General features: G+C 38.6%; 1 protein-coding gene across 7 annotated transcripts in view; it reads left to right on the forward strand.

Annotated features, from left to right (window-relative positions):
- Nucleotides 1–193: 193 nt before the first annotated feature.
- Nucleotides 194–12651, forward strand: part of LOC136826677 (uncharacterized) — a 51165-nt gene continuing 38707 nt past the window's right edge. For 2 of the 7 annotated variants that reach the window (XM_067084040.1, XM_067084043.1), the window contains exon 1: nt 7852–7967. In XM_067084040.1, coding sequence (XP_066940141.1) covers nt 7961–7967 — 7 coding nt within the window. In that variant the 5' untranslated portion in view covers nt 7852–7960. Of the gene's footprint in view, nt 353–7851; nt 8574–12651 lie in introns of those variants that run through there. The other 5 variants (XM_067084039.1, XM_067084038.1, XM_067084037.1 and 2 more) reach the window with 5 other exon arrangements.

The following is a 12651-nucleotide window of genomic DNA, read 5'->3' on the forward strand; positions in this document are numbered from 1 at the left end:
TCCATATACTCTTAAGCTAGCACTACAACTCACACCCAGGTCCATGCTGGAGGGAGGGAAACAGCAGGGCGCCCCCACCCCCACCCCAACCAACAGATCTCTCCCAGCACCTCCGCCTCCGGCTATACAATTGTATACAGCTTAAACCTATAGGCGTATCGTCCCTTTTTTCAGTTTCCCTTTCCTTCTCGTTTTAGTTGTTTGTGTGGTGTGATGAGTGTAAGAGGTGAGGATCTTGAAGCGAAGGATTTCTGGAACCCGGGAACCGAATTGGCTTTTTGAGAAAAACGCTTTCTTAAGGGTATGGCGAATAAAAGAAAACTTGGGTCCAGGAAAAGGCATTACAATGAAAGTGAGTAGCTTTCAGTTTTATATACATGTGTGTGGTACGGACAGTTCCTTATTAAGGATATACAGTATAGTACGCCAAAGAAAATTTCATAATAATATAAATTGCCAAAAAATTTTTTAGACAGATTTCGCTAGCATTGTCTTACGAAGACTCACTGTCTAAATAATATTGTTGTGAAATTTCCTTCTATACTGTATTGTATTAGATATGTGTGTGTGTGTATTGCATACTCTACAATATTCTAATTTATATTAATTCAAGGACTTTCATGTCTTGTAGGCTCAAAATCTAGTAATGTTTTGTGTTTATTATTATTATATTTTCGATACTAGAATAACCGTTCATCCGATAAGTTGTAAAGTTTAATCCCTTTCTACATTTTTTCATGATCACTTCACATGCAAAACGACTGGTAAATGTTGTTATTAGGTTTGTAATGAGAGAGAGAGAGATAAGATACACATCGATGTGCCGGTATACTTAAAAATGATGATGTTTCGCAGATGTTTGCGAATCTACATGACCAAATCATGCTACATTTAGTAAGGATATTATAAAAATATCATTATAATTATTGACGCATGGGCAATACTGCCTGGAGAACTGTAGGATCAGTGTAAAATTTTTTTAAAAAGTAGTTTATGATTAGTCATCATGTCACCGCATTCCCTAGACCTACTTTCGTTTCTAACTCGGTTTACTGTAACCAAGGTTAATATAAGGACGCTTATGGACCTTGATTGTAACGTATGAACAGTCCCGCATGCCGGGCCAGTTTCGTCACTCGTGTATGTCAGCATTCGGTGGAAATATGCTTTTAGGGAACCAGGCGACGCTCAGCTGCATTGTTGTCGTGTTGCTTGTGCAAGAGGAAGTGTGCTCGCGTGCCTGTAGGCACGTAAGCACCCTACCGAACTTTTGGGATGTCGAAATCATTGTAATAATTTAAAAAAAGGGGTTGAATTGTTATTTTTAAGTTGTGTTAATTTGAGAGAGAGAGAGAGAGAGAAATTGGAAATGAAGCCAGTTCTGTTGAGATTCCCAAACCATTCACAAACGCTTAGCGCCAACACTTGAAACACACACACACACTCTCTCTCTCTCTCTCTCTCTCTCTCTCTCTCTCTCTCTCTCTCTCTCTCTCTCTCTCTAAGGCTTTAATTTTCTCAGGCGAACACGGGTAACCATAAACAACCGACGTAGTCTGCTCAAGGATTATTGCACATTATCATTGCCACGTCACACACGAACAAACTCGATAATACAGTTTGTCGATGATTCATGACACAAACACTCGACCAGCTCGACCAACGTCGAATCTTAAACTCAAAGGAGTGAGATATAAAAACGAAAGGAATTTCACGAATACATATGAACATTAATTTGATGCCAACGCAATTTTAAATACAAAAAGTTGTAGAATTAAATATTTTGGGCGAATGACTAAGAATATATTTCTAGCAAAGTTTTGAGGGAGACGAGAATATATATATATATATATATATATATATATATATATATATATATATATATATATATATATATATATCATGATTATTGCTATCAGATCTTCAAATGAAATATTGGCCTATTTATAAACACTGTCACTGCTTTGTATGGCCGAAATACCAGTTTGAACTAGAACAAATTTTTCTCTCTCTCTCTCTCTCTCTCTCTCTCTCTCTCTCTCTCTCTCTCTCTCTCTTGCACAGCTGTGATTTAAAGCGATATAAAATTACTAACTCTCTCTGAATAGAATATAAAAGTATGAAATTACTCACCATTTTTAACGTAGAGATTATTTTTTTTTATTTAGGAAAAGCATCATTATAGAGTTAATCAATGAGAATATTTTCCATAGAGAATATCGGTAAATAAAAATGAACTAGTTTTCATCATTCAGGCGTTGAAGGGATATCAACGTAATGTCAGGAAACAGGTCGTGCTTGGTGACTGATCTGCTCAAAACCAGAAAAAGAAATGATCAGTGCACCTCATGCGTTGCACTGTAGACATTATTACTCAAGGCTCTTGCAGCGTCCTTTCGGCCCCCTGCAACCCCTTTCGTTCCTTTTACTGTACCTCCGTTCATATTTTCTTTCTTCGAGCTTACTTTCCACCCTCTCCTAACAATTGATTTATAGTGCAACTGCGAGGTTTTTCTCCAGCTACACCTTCCAAACCTTTTTACTGTCAGTTTCCGTTTCAACGCTAAATGAACTCATAGGTCCCAGCGCTTGGCCTTGGCCTAAATTCTATTCTATTCTACAGCTGATCATTTGAAACTACAGTAGAGCGTTCGCAAGCACGCATGCGCACGGACAAGCTAGGTATACGTGTCATGAGGAAGGTTTGCCTTTCCTCTCGACAGTTATATAGTAAAATGTCTCAAGGTCGTTGGATACACGTGTGAGGCCAGGTTCCAGCCGACGATTTAAAAACAGCTGCTTCTGGCGGTGCTTACATAGGCCAATAAGTCTGTAGGTTGTCACTTGTTCTTGTCAGAAGCGAATTTTCGGAAGTTATAAAGTTAATAAGATAAAATGTAATTAATAAATGTAATCAATAAGATAAAGTGTAGAATGTAAAAAGGAAATTTGCGATGAATACTCCTTCAAAATAAAAGTGATGTGCTGTTTCCGGCGGTTCGTTTTCGGTGCCTCCTACATAGGCCTAGAAGTCTGTAGGTTGTCACTTTTCTTTTCAGAAGCGAATTTCCTATGGTTATACAGTTAATAAGATAAAATGTAATTAATAAATGTAATTGATAAGATATGTAAATAGGAAATTAAAGATGAATGCTCCTTCAAAATAAAAGTGATCTGAAGTATTTTTCCGGCAGAAATTACTCAATAATTAATAAGATAAAATGTCATTCTCCAACACGTATATAACTTTCCGTTGAATAATCCTTCAAAGTAAAATGATCTGAGATCATTTTTTTGTATGATATTTGTAGAAACATTTAAAAGATCCATAGATCTACATACAGACCGGATGGATAAGACTGTGAATAGCCAGAGTACCAAAACAAAATAGTCAGCCTTGCTGAGTATCTCAGCGCTGGTGTTATTAAAAAGTCTCCCTAGCGTACTTGGTCAAAAGGGGAACCCCCAGTCGCTTTACAACCCTGACATATCTCCGTTTCTAAGTTACTCGTGGATTGTGGATACCCTTTCCTTCCTATATAAGACCTTGACCTGTTATAATCCTCTTGGGTATTTCCTGGTTTTGTTTCTCTTGTAAACAACTGAGTTTATAGCTAATTCTTCTTTTAGAAACGTTATTATCATAAATGAAGATGTGATCATAAATTAAATGAGATTTAAATATTTACTATCACCAGGTAACTGACTCCCTCCCTCCTTTAAATGTGAGTTCATAATTCTGGACTGCTTTGTTTTTTCACATCACTTCCATTAATTATTAGGCTCGTTTGTCTTCTTTTAATCAGCAGGGTTTTTCTTTCGCTTCTGTTTTTTCTTGCATTTTACGTACTATCGAGGTTGTTGTACGATTGCACAAATGTCATTTGAAAAATTTTCTCTGTGTATTGGAAATGCTCTCTCTCTCTCTCTCTCCTCTCGCAGATTTCTTTTATTTTTAAGTGTAAGTATAGTATTTATTAATTTTCATTATTTCATGCCATAGTTTTGCGATGCTTTATGATTTGAAGTTACATTGGTCTGCCTTTAGGAATTAAAGGACTCATTAATTTATTATTCATTTGTTTGATGGCTGATGCTTCGTTTTAGGGAGATATCCATTGTTCCTTGTGTTGACCTAGAGGTCCTTACATGGAATGGGTTAATCCAAGGCTACTGACCCAAAACTACAATTTCTTCTTCCTCACCATCGCCTTAGAGTAAACGCAGATATGGCAGAACGTGAGGAAAGCGGTGTCACATTGGTTTAATTAATATTTTCATATTCTATATCTAACAATATTATTATCATAAAACTGCCTTCAGTTCTAATGAGATGTGTTTCTTAAACTAAGCTTTTTTAAAAAAGAATCGAGAGGGAGTCTTCAGTAGCCGTATTTGCACAATGAGGAAAGTACATTTGGCATCGCTCTTTCACCCTCCTGAAACCCTCCTTCGACCAAGTACGCTGGGTAGACTATAGACTTAAAATGTTTAATAAGGAATGTAATAAGACTGCACTGGGCTTTACAAACAAGAGCACAGGTAGACCACAACTATAAGTTATAAACAGTTCGTTTGTATGATATATATCCCTCGCTAGCACGAGCTTTTATTTGTATTTCTGCTGTTGATATAGTTTTAATTTCTATTCATATTTTTATTGCTGTCTTTTTATTTTTATCTTACATCTGTTATTTAAAGTGAAAATTAAAAAAAGGTAATAAGAATGATCATGAAAATAAAAGAGTGAGATGAAATTGACCTTGGGGACTGCAGGTCATCGGTGTGGCAGGGGAAAAGGTAAAAAAATCCTCCCTTTCAAAGGTCACACAAGCGTGAAGACAACGGTCTCATCCGCCATGTCTCCACGAAAGACCAGATACATAGTGTAGCCTCGGTTTAGGGGAAGGTACCCATTTACTCATGTCCTTTTGGGAATTAGAGGCTTTCTTTGTCAACACAGGGAAATTGATAAGTGAAGAAATCTATTTACTGCTAAAATATTAAGTTTACAAAGTTTCAAGTGGCCAGACCTGTGTACGACGACAGGGTCTGAAAGAGGCCCAGTCAGTCACTATAGACCTATGTTTTTTGCCCAAACATGAAAGGATTGGCATTGCTGTTTTGACCAAGAAGTATTGCCCAAAAACAGACCAGCGAAGATGCTTGGAGGAGATCCATCGTCTATATTCTTGAGAACTCGCCGAATGGTTGTTGTTGTCAAGTTGTTTTATTGTCAGGTTGAGGGGCCACATGCACGTCTGTTAACCCCCTCCCACCTCCACACACATACTCACAAACAACATGCACACACGCGCGCGCGCACTGACTTTCTCGCTTCTCGAGCAGCCTGTAAGCACGCTGATGGATTTCTAGTCCAAGAAAATATTAGTTAGATAATGCAGATTTCGGTGGTTCCGTCATGAGATGCTTAGGCCTATTCTTTCCTTCTTTTTTTTCTGTCCAAGCGCTCTACACAATCGATTGTTTTGCTGTTTAAATATGCATTTGTTTTCTCTACAAAGAGGCAAGGTTGTCCTCATCCTCACTGATCTGCTAATTGAATGAAAGATTAATAAGTGAAGTGTACAAAATAGTAAACAAAATCACACGGCACATGTCAAGTTGAAGAAGTCAGTGTCTCTTTAAACACGTAAACTTGACCTGATTTACCAATGAATGAATGAGTTAATTAATTAAAGCCTAACAAATCACCTGACGTGAATTAAAACCGCCAGTGAACAAAAATACATAAATAAATGATGAAATAACACGGTCTCACTCCTAAATTCTGAAATGTTAGGCTGACATTTAAGAAGCGTCTCCAAGTAGCGTATAAACAGCGTCTAAAACCTTGCCCCCCACCCAACCCCTCCTGCTGGTATCTGTCCATCCTTTGGGTAAATAAAAGTAATCGAAAGTTGCACCGTACTTCGGCAACAATTTGGAATCAATATCTCGAGACAAAGGAATTCATTTTGTCCTTTTCGAGAAGTACTACAATTTTCGTTTCGCTCATGCGGGAGTTTACCCTCAACTATTTGCGATGTTTCGAAGGGAATCCGCGTGAGAGAGAGGGAGAGAGCGTGCGCGCACCGACAACGTTGCGAATACAGAGAGAGAGAGAGATAGTGCGCGCACCGACAACGTTGCGAATACTGTAACCAAATGAATGAATTTCAGAGGCGAGTATATAAGGTTCCGTTTGTTCCTAGGCCGATAAAGTACATGTGGCAGGATATGTGTGTCTGTTGGCCTAAAGGTCTTAATTTAAACTTCCGTTGTCAATTCCTCGTACAATTAGCGTATCAATTGCAAACATTAACTCTACGGTACATTTTTCATGTCCGGAAACGTACTTGCGCATTATTGATTATTTACCAGAGATCAGCGGACGTGTATGTCTTGTCAGCACTGACGAATCACGTGAATCCACGAGACGAGAGAGAGAGAGAGAGAGAGAGAGAGAGAGAGAGAGTATCAAGCCATAATTATATAGGCCAAGAACAAAATCTTCATTTGTGCCATCAGAATTTGTATCCGTTTCAGGAAAAGCATCTTATTCCTTTTAAAAGAGAAACAAACATTTTATATGTAACACGGAGCCACACAGCCATGTTCACATTGAACAGGTGTGAAACAAAAGCCAGGGAGAGAGACGCTTACAAACGCGCACGCACGCGAGCCAAATTTCAAAGGGACGCCCGCTGAAGAAGAAGGGCTTGTGGGTGGATGAGAGGCGAGAGAAAGAGAGGTAGAGAGAGAGCGGATAAAAACAAACAGAATATACGCCAGAGAAAGAGAGCGAGAGAGAAAGAGAGAAACACTCGCCTCCTCTACCTGTACTCGCCAGACCGACCTGAGTAACGAACAACATTCCCCCTCCCCCAAAACATCCGGACCCCCTCCCCAAGGCAACGGGTTCCCAATGACCCACCACCAATCTCGGTCTCTATACGTCTGCAAGGCGAGAGATGAATTACATGAGATGACTCACGTTCCCCCATGGTGCGCCTTCAACAAAGGAAGTTTCATCACATTGAGAATAAAAAGAGAGAGAGATAAAAAGGCATTTGTTTAATAAGGATATTTGCTACAGGAGCCAACGACCTTCTATCGCCCATCCTTTCAATATACGGTACTGGGCAGCCCACGGATTACGCCTTTCTACCTCCAGGCCAAATCGGCAGACAGACCAAAAACATCAGCGAACAAATGTTCCGATAACATGTTTTCACGGACGTATGCCATGTTTCCCGATAGTATTTCACTGGTATGCCGCGTTATTCGCACGAGGAATGTCCGTGGAAAGGTGACCATCTTGTCGACGTGACTCTAGAAAAGCACACAAAGAAAAGTTAGGCTTAAGAAATATTGATTTAAAGCTACCGCAGCCCAACCCGGAATGCTCATTCTGATCTTCGCAACTCTCGCAAGATGCAATCTTTACTGATTTATTTCTCGATTCCCTATTTCATTATTTTAAATTTATTAATGTTTTATTCAGTATTTCAGATTAAAATTACTCATTTATCGTTTTATGCGGATGGGAAACGGCCATTTTATAAATGTGTTAAGGTTTACCATGGCCTTCCGGACCAACAGAAAACGAGACTTGCATCCATGACGCTGTGTCAATGAAAACGGCTTCTTCGATTTTCCTGTTGGCTCAAGTTTATTTGAAGGATATCCACAGTCTTTTAAATACATTCGTCAACTCCAAATACTTTTACATAAATCTTTAATAACCAATAATGAAGATCATTAGAGTAATTTAATATATTAATATTATTTTATGAACAAATAAAACCGTCAAAGGATAATTTTGGATATACGTATTTATTAATTTCCGTCGTTACTGGAACGTAGAATTTGTAGCAAACTGCTGACCGGAGACGTGTTATTATTTTCTGACGTTCCGTATTAGTGTTACCATGAAATAATTTTTGAAAAGTTCACGATGGCAGGTGAGTTGACGACACCGGGCGCTTCCGAGTGCAGTGTGAGATCATGTAAAGGAGGTGAAAAGAATTTAAAAGCGAATTGAAGGTTAATTTCTTGTGGCCAAAACGAAGATCGCGAAGGACAATAATCCGACATTCTTCCACATCGGTCCGCCCTATTTAAGTGATTATTTTCAGCTTATTTTCCCACAATGGCGGAGCCAGGTGTCCTCTGTATATCAACGCATGTTTCCACGTTATTTTACGATTTAAATCAACGCTATAACCCTTAAAATAGAGAAATTCCACGCCATTTTGTGACGGGGGGGAAGAAGCGAAAGTGGTGGAGGAGGCACCGACTGTCAGAAGTGCCACCGCTATTACCTCGCCTCCTCCTCCTGTAGCGACGTGCCACGTCCGGAAATGCCATGATAACCCCCTCCTGGGGCATCGTGACCTCCTAGGGCGTGCGTGTCAATACCCGCAGAAGCACGCTAGAGGAACAAACGCCCTGAAATAGCCGATTACCCGAAGGGGGAAGGAGGTGGCGTTGCAAAAAGGGGTCGCCCGATGGGATGACTTCGGGAGACTGTAAACAAATGCACGTGAGGAGGTCTGGGTGTCTCTTGGGTATGTGGGCATTTAAATGGCCCGTGTGGCACACTGCACGTGTCGCCTGCTTTTGATGAAATAGGCCTAAATTTAGATCATTCATTAGGTTGGGTTTGTATTCTATGACGTGAAATAAACCTACGGGAAAGGGTGGGGTGGAGCCATATGTAATTTTTAGGCCTCTGGGTGATGGGGTTTATGTTGCCTATACGTAGGCCTAGTTTGTTTATAGGCAGAAGGGTAAGTGTGAAGTAGCACATAGCCTACCAGGAAAAAAAAATTTCCAGGCCTGTTTAACATTGTTTATAGGCCTCCTTCCTTTGATCAGATCAACTTTCGAAAGCAGGGAGCTAAGCCTAAATTAGCATAGCCTTCCAGGAAAAAGACAAAAATTCTTAGCCTTTGTAAGATTGTAATACTAGGCCATAGGCCTAAGCTAATATGTAAATCCTCTCCTCATGCATGAACCATACAATTTTATGGGTACTTATTTCTTTGATATCTTATACCACGACTTGATCTTGGAGTTTTTATGCTGTGCTGTAGGTCTCTGTAATTTGCCTAATATGAAAATCATCATAAAGGTAATTCTAAGCTGTAGTTCTGTGGTGAGCTAGACTGTGGCAATTGACGTTTTCCTATGTTCTTTTACTTGCTTTACAAGAATTTACAGTAATATTTTGTCGGCCGGCTGTAATTAAACTGTAATTGACCCCTGAAGACTACTTGTCGTGGTAGATATAAGCCAACATTCTGCGGTGAGCCCCCCCACCCCCCTCCATAGCTAATACGGCAAAATTGTAACCAGTAAACACCCCTAGGATACGTTAGGTTGGTATTTTTAGGGGTGTTTACTGGTTATAATTTTGCCGTATTAGCTGTGGAGGGGGTTGGGGGGGGGCTTGCCGCAGAATGCCGGCTTAGATCTACCCCGTCGGTAGTTTAGTCTTCAAAGGTCAATTACAGTTTAGTTACAGCCGGCCTACAGTTTAGTTACAGCCGGCCAACAAAATATTACTTTAAATTCTTGTAAAGCAAGTAAAATAACATAGGAAAGCGTCAATTGCCACAGTCTAGCTCACCACGGAACTACGGCTTAGAATTACCATCATAAAATCTATCGCAAATTTACTGTTACTGAGATATTTACTGTTGTCTTCGTTTTAATATCAAATTCTTGTGGAACTGTCTTTGTTTTATTATCAATTCCTGTGGAACTGGTACTCAACATGATTTTCATAGGGGTGGTTGTGGTATTGAAGTAAAAAATGTCCATTCTTTATTGTAAGCATTTCTGACCTTTATTGTTTGTGCAAACCAATTGTTTATCTTTGTTTTCAGCCTTAAATATGTAACTATGATGTGGGTCAGGAGCTGGTGGGAAATTGAAGATTGTAGGTCCTCGGAGCTAAAAAGTTGAATTCCTTAAACGTTTGCTATTTAATATTTACTTTTAATACCAGTCGCACTTGCTTGAGCTCTGTTAAGTACTGTCCCCTTTGAGGTTGAATGTTGAAATGTAAACAAACGACAGTATATATCTTGGTAATAGTAAGTTTGCAACAAATTTTAGTGAGTTCTTTATTAAGCATATTAAGGAAGTTTAAGAACACAGCATAAATACTCCAATGTTGGGCTCTGGCATTGAAGGAAAATGATACCTGGGAATGGTTTAAAATGTATGAATAACAAGATAAACAGTTAAAAAAGCACATGGTTCACGTTGATAATATCAATTACAAAACACAAAAACAAAGGTGTTACGGAACTTATAGCAGGGTTGCATGATAACCTTACCTTACCCTCCCTAATGTAACCTTGGGTGTCAAGATGTTCAGGACATTGTAGGAACCCCCCTACCTAACCTGGCCAAGAGCAATGTAAGTCTTAGAGTATTATTGTGGGAGTGTATCATATTGTCATTTAACCTAACATAACCCAACCAGGTCTAGAATGCTTTGAATTATAAAGGGAATTAAAGGAAAATTTATACCACCTGAACTTTGCACATTGGACCTTAGATCTTACGTCAGTCATCCCCCCCCCACCATATTCCGTAAACCAAGGTTAGGAGGTACAGTTATAAGGTATTCATTTGTTTCTCTGCTCCCATTCCTACTGTGTTTAATGAAGAAGCAGCATGTCTCAGTGGTGAGGAATGTATTTGGGTGTTTTTTTAGGTCTTGATTTTACACACAAGATTAGTCAAGTTTGTACACTCGGGGCATTCTCTGTCAGATCAACCAGTGCTTAACACCCTCATCTCTCAGGTTTTGCTGAAATTTGGTTTATAGGGAAATCATAGGCCCTGAATCCATTTCTGAAATTTTTAGACCAATCCGACGAACTGTTCAAAAGACATGACCTTGGGAAATTTTAGGTCACATGTGAGGTCACATATTTTCACTGACCCATAACTTGGTTAATAATGATCAGAATTGCATAAATGTATATGTATTTAGAATCAGAAAGAGCCAAGGAATTCAAATATACAGGTTTTAAAACTGTAGGTTGAAAAATAAAGTTGTGCAAAAAACAAAATTTGAGGTCACAATTTGACCTCCAGGATATCAAATGAGAATTTTTTTTTTATAGATGTACAAAATGAAGGAAAGGGCATTAGCTATTAGAATCGGCAAAAGAAAGTATGTGTATATAAGTATTTTTCATGAAACTAACCTATAAGTGAACACCATATTCAGAAGTCAGGCGTCAGCTCTACCTATTTTTCCACACTTAAGTTCATATTTTGACATAAAGGTTTTTTTATAGATATAAAAACAAAGACAGGGTTTTTTTATAGATATAAAAACAAAGACAGGGTTCTTAGCTATGAGGAACAATCATAAAAATGTTTGGTAATGTTGGTACTTTTTATGTAACTAACTTAGCCTTCAAGCCTACAAGTGAAAAAAACAATAAAAAATCATTGTTGGTACCTTTCATGTCACTTAAGTAACACTAAATTTATAAATTGCTTATATATTCCAGGAGTTGTAATATCTTAGTCCTTAGATATAAATTTGAACTTGGCAAACACCAAGAATATAAGAAATAAAACTTATATATATTACTGCTAATCTGCACAGGAAATAATAGTTATAAGAAAGAACAACACCTACTTTATGGATTCATGTGCTAGCCAACACAGTTTTGCATTTGCAATGCTTTCATCAATTTCTTTTTTTGGAAAAATGTATTGAATTCTGCTGCCTCCTCTTAGGCTAGGACAACTCATTACAGTTAATATATGATGTCCTGGCACAGCACATGAATTCTTGTTTGATGGATAATAATATGCACTTGCTCCTGATGACCCAGAAGGGTGTAGAAAGTTCACTGGGAAATCATCAAACCCTTCATAGTATTCCTCCACAATTCCATACCAAACTTCCTTGTTGTAAATGCATCCAACATACTCTCCTGGTTTGATACCCTTTGGGTTACCAAGTATTGTAGGTTCATTAGCAATGTGACCTTCTCTTATTCTTTTCTTTTCTCCAATGCCACTTGAGATGGGGTGCACCATCAGCTCTTTTTGTCTAGGGGAACAAATCAGTGATATTTCTGAGTTCCAGGAATGGCCCTACTTTCCTTAAATCAATGGTCCAACTTCTTTTCTGCCTCTTTCAATTCTGCGGTAGTAACATAGAAAAATTTGATCTTGCTTAAGAAAAATTTGATCTTGCTTAAGTTTTCTTCACAAAACTGAAACATGTGTTCTGGTGTAAGAATTTGCCTCGCAGTAGTTCTCTGCAAACTGGCACGAGCAGTAGCTCTTTTTACTGTCCCTCCAATACCATCACAGGCATTTTTTCCGTGGGATGTAGCAAAGAAATGCCACTCACAAACCAGACCAAAATCCCCTCCATGATAACAAAGGTTTGTGAAATTATATCTGTTCTTATATTGGCCAGCACATCCATCTGAGAAATAGTGCACCTTCTTTAATTTTGGGCACCTGCATTTAACATCAGTCATAAGCTTCATTATGAATGTGTAAACCATTATAGTGTCGTGTTTTAGTGATGCAGATAAGAAACACACACTAAAATGGCTAAGTTTCTGGTCCACAGATGATCTGTAATAGATGACA

Source organism: Macrobrachium rosenbergii, chromosome 41 (assembly GCF_040412425.1).
Source record: "Macrobrachium rosenbergii isolate ZJJX-2024 chromosome 41, ASM4041242v1, whole genome shotgun sequence".
Classification (NCBI taxonomy): Eukaryota; Metazoa; Arthropoda; class Malacostraca; order Decapoda; family Palaemonidae; genus Macrobrachium; species Macrobrachium rosenbergii.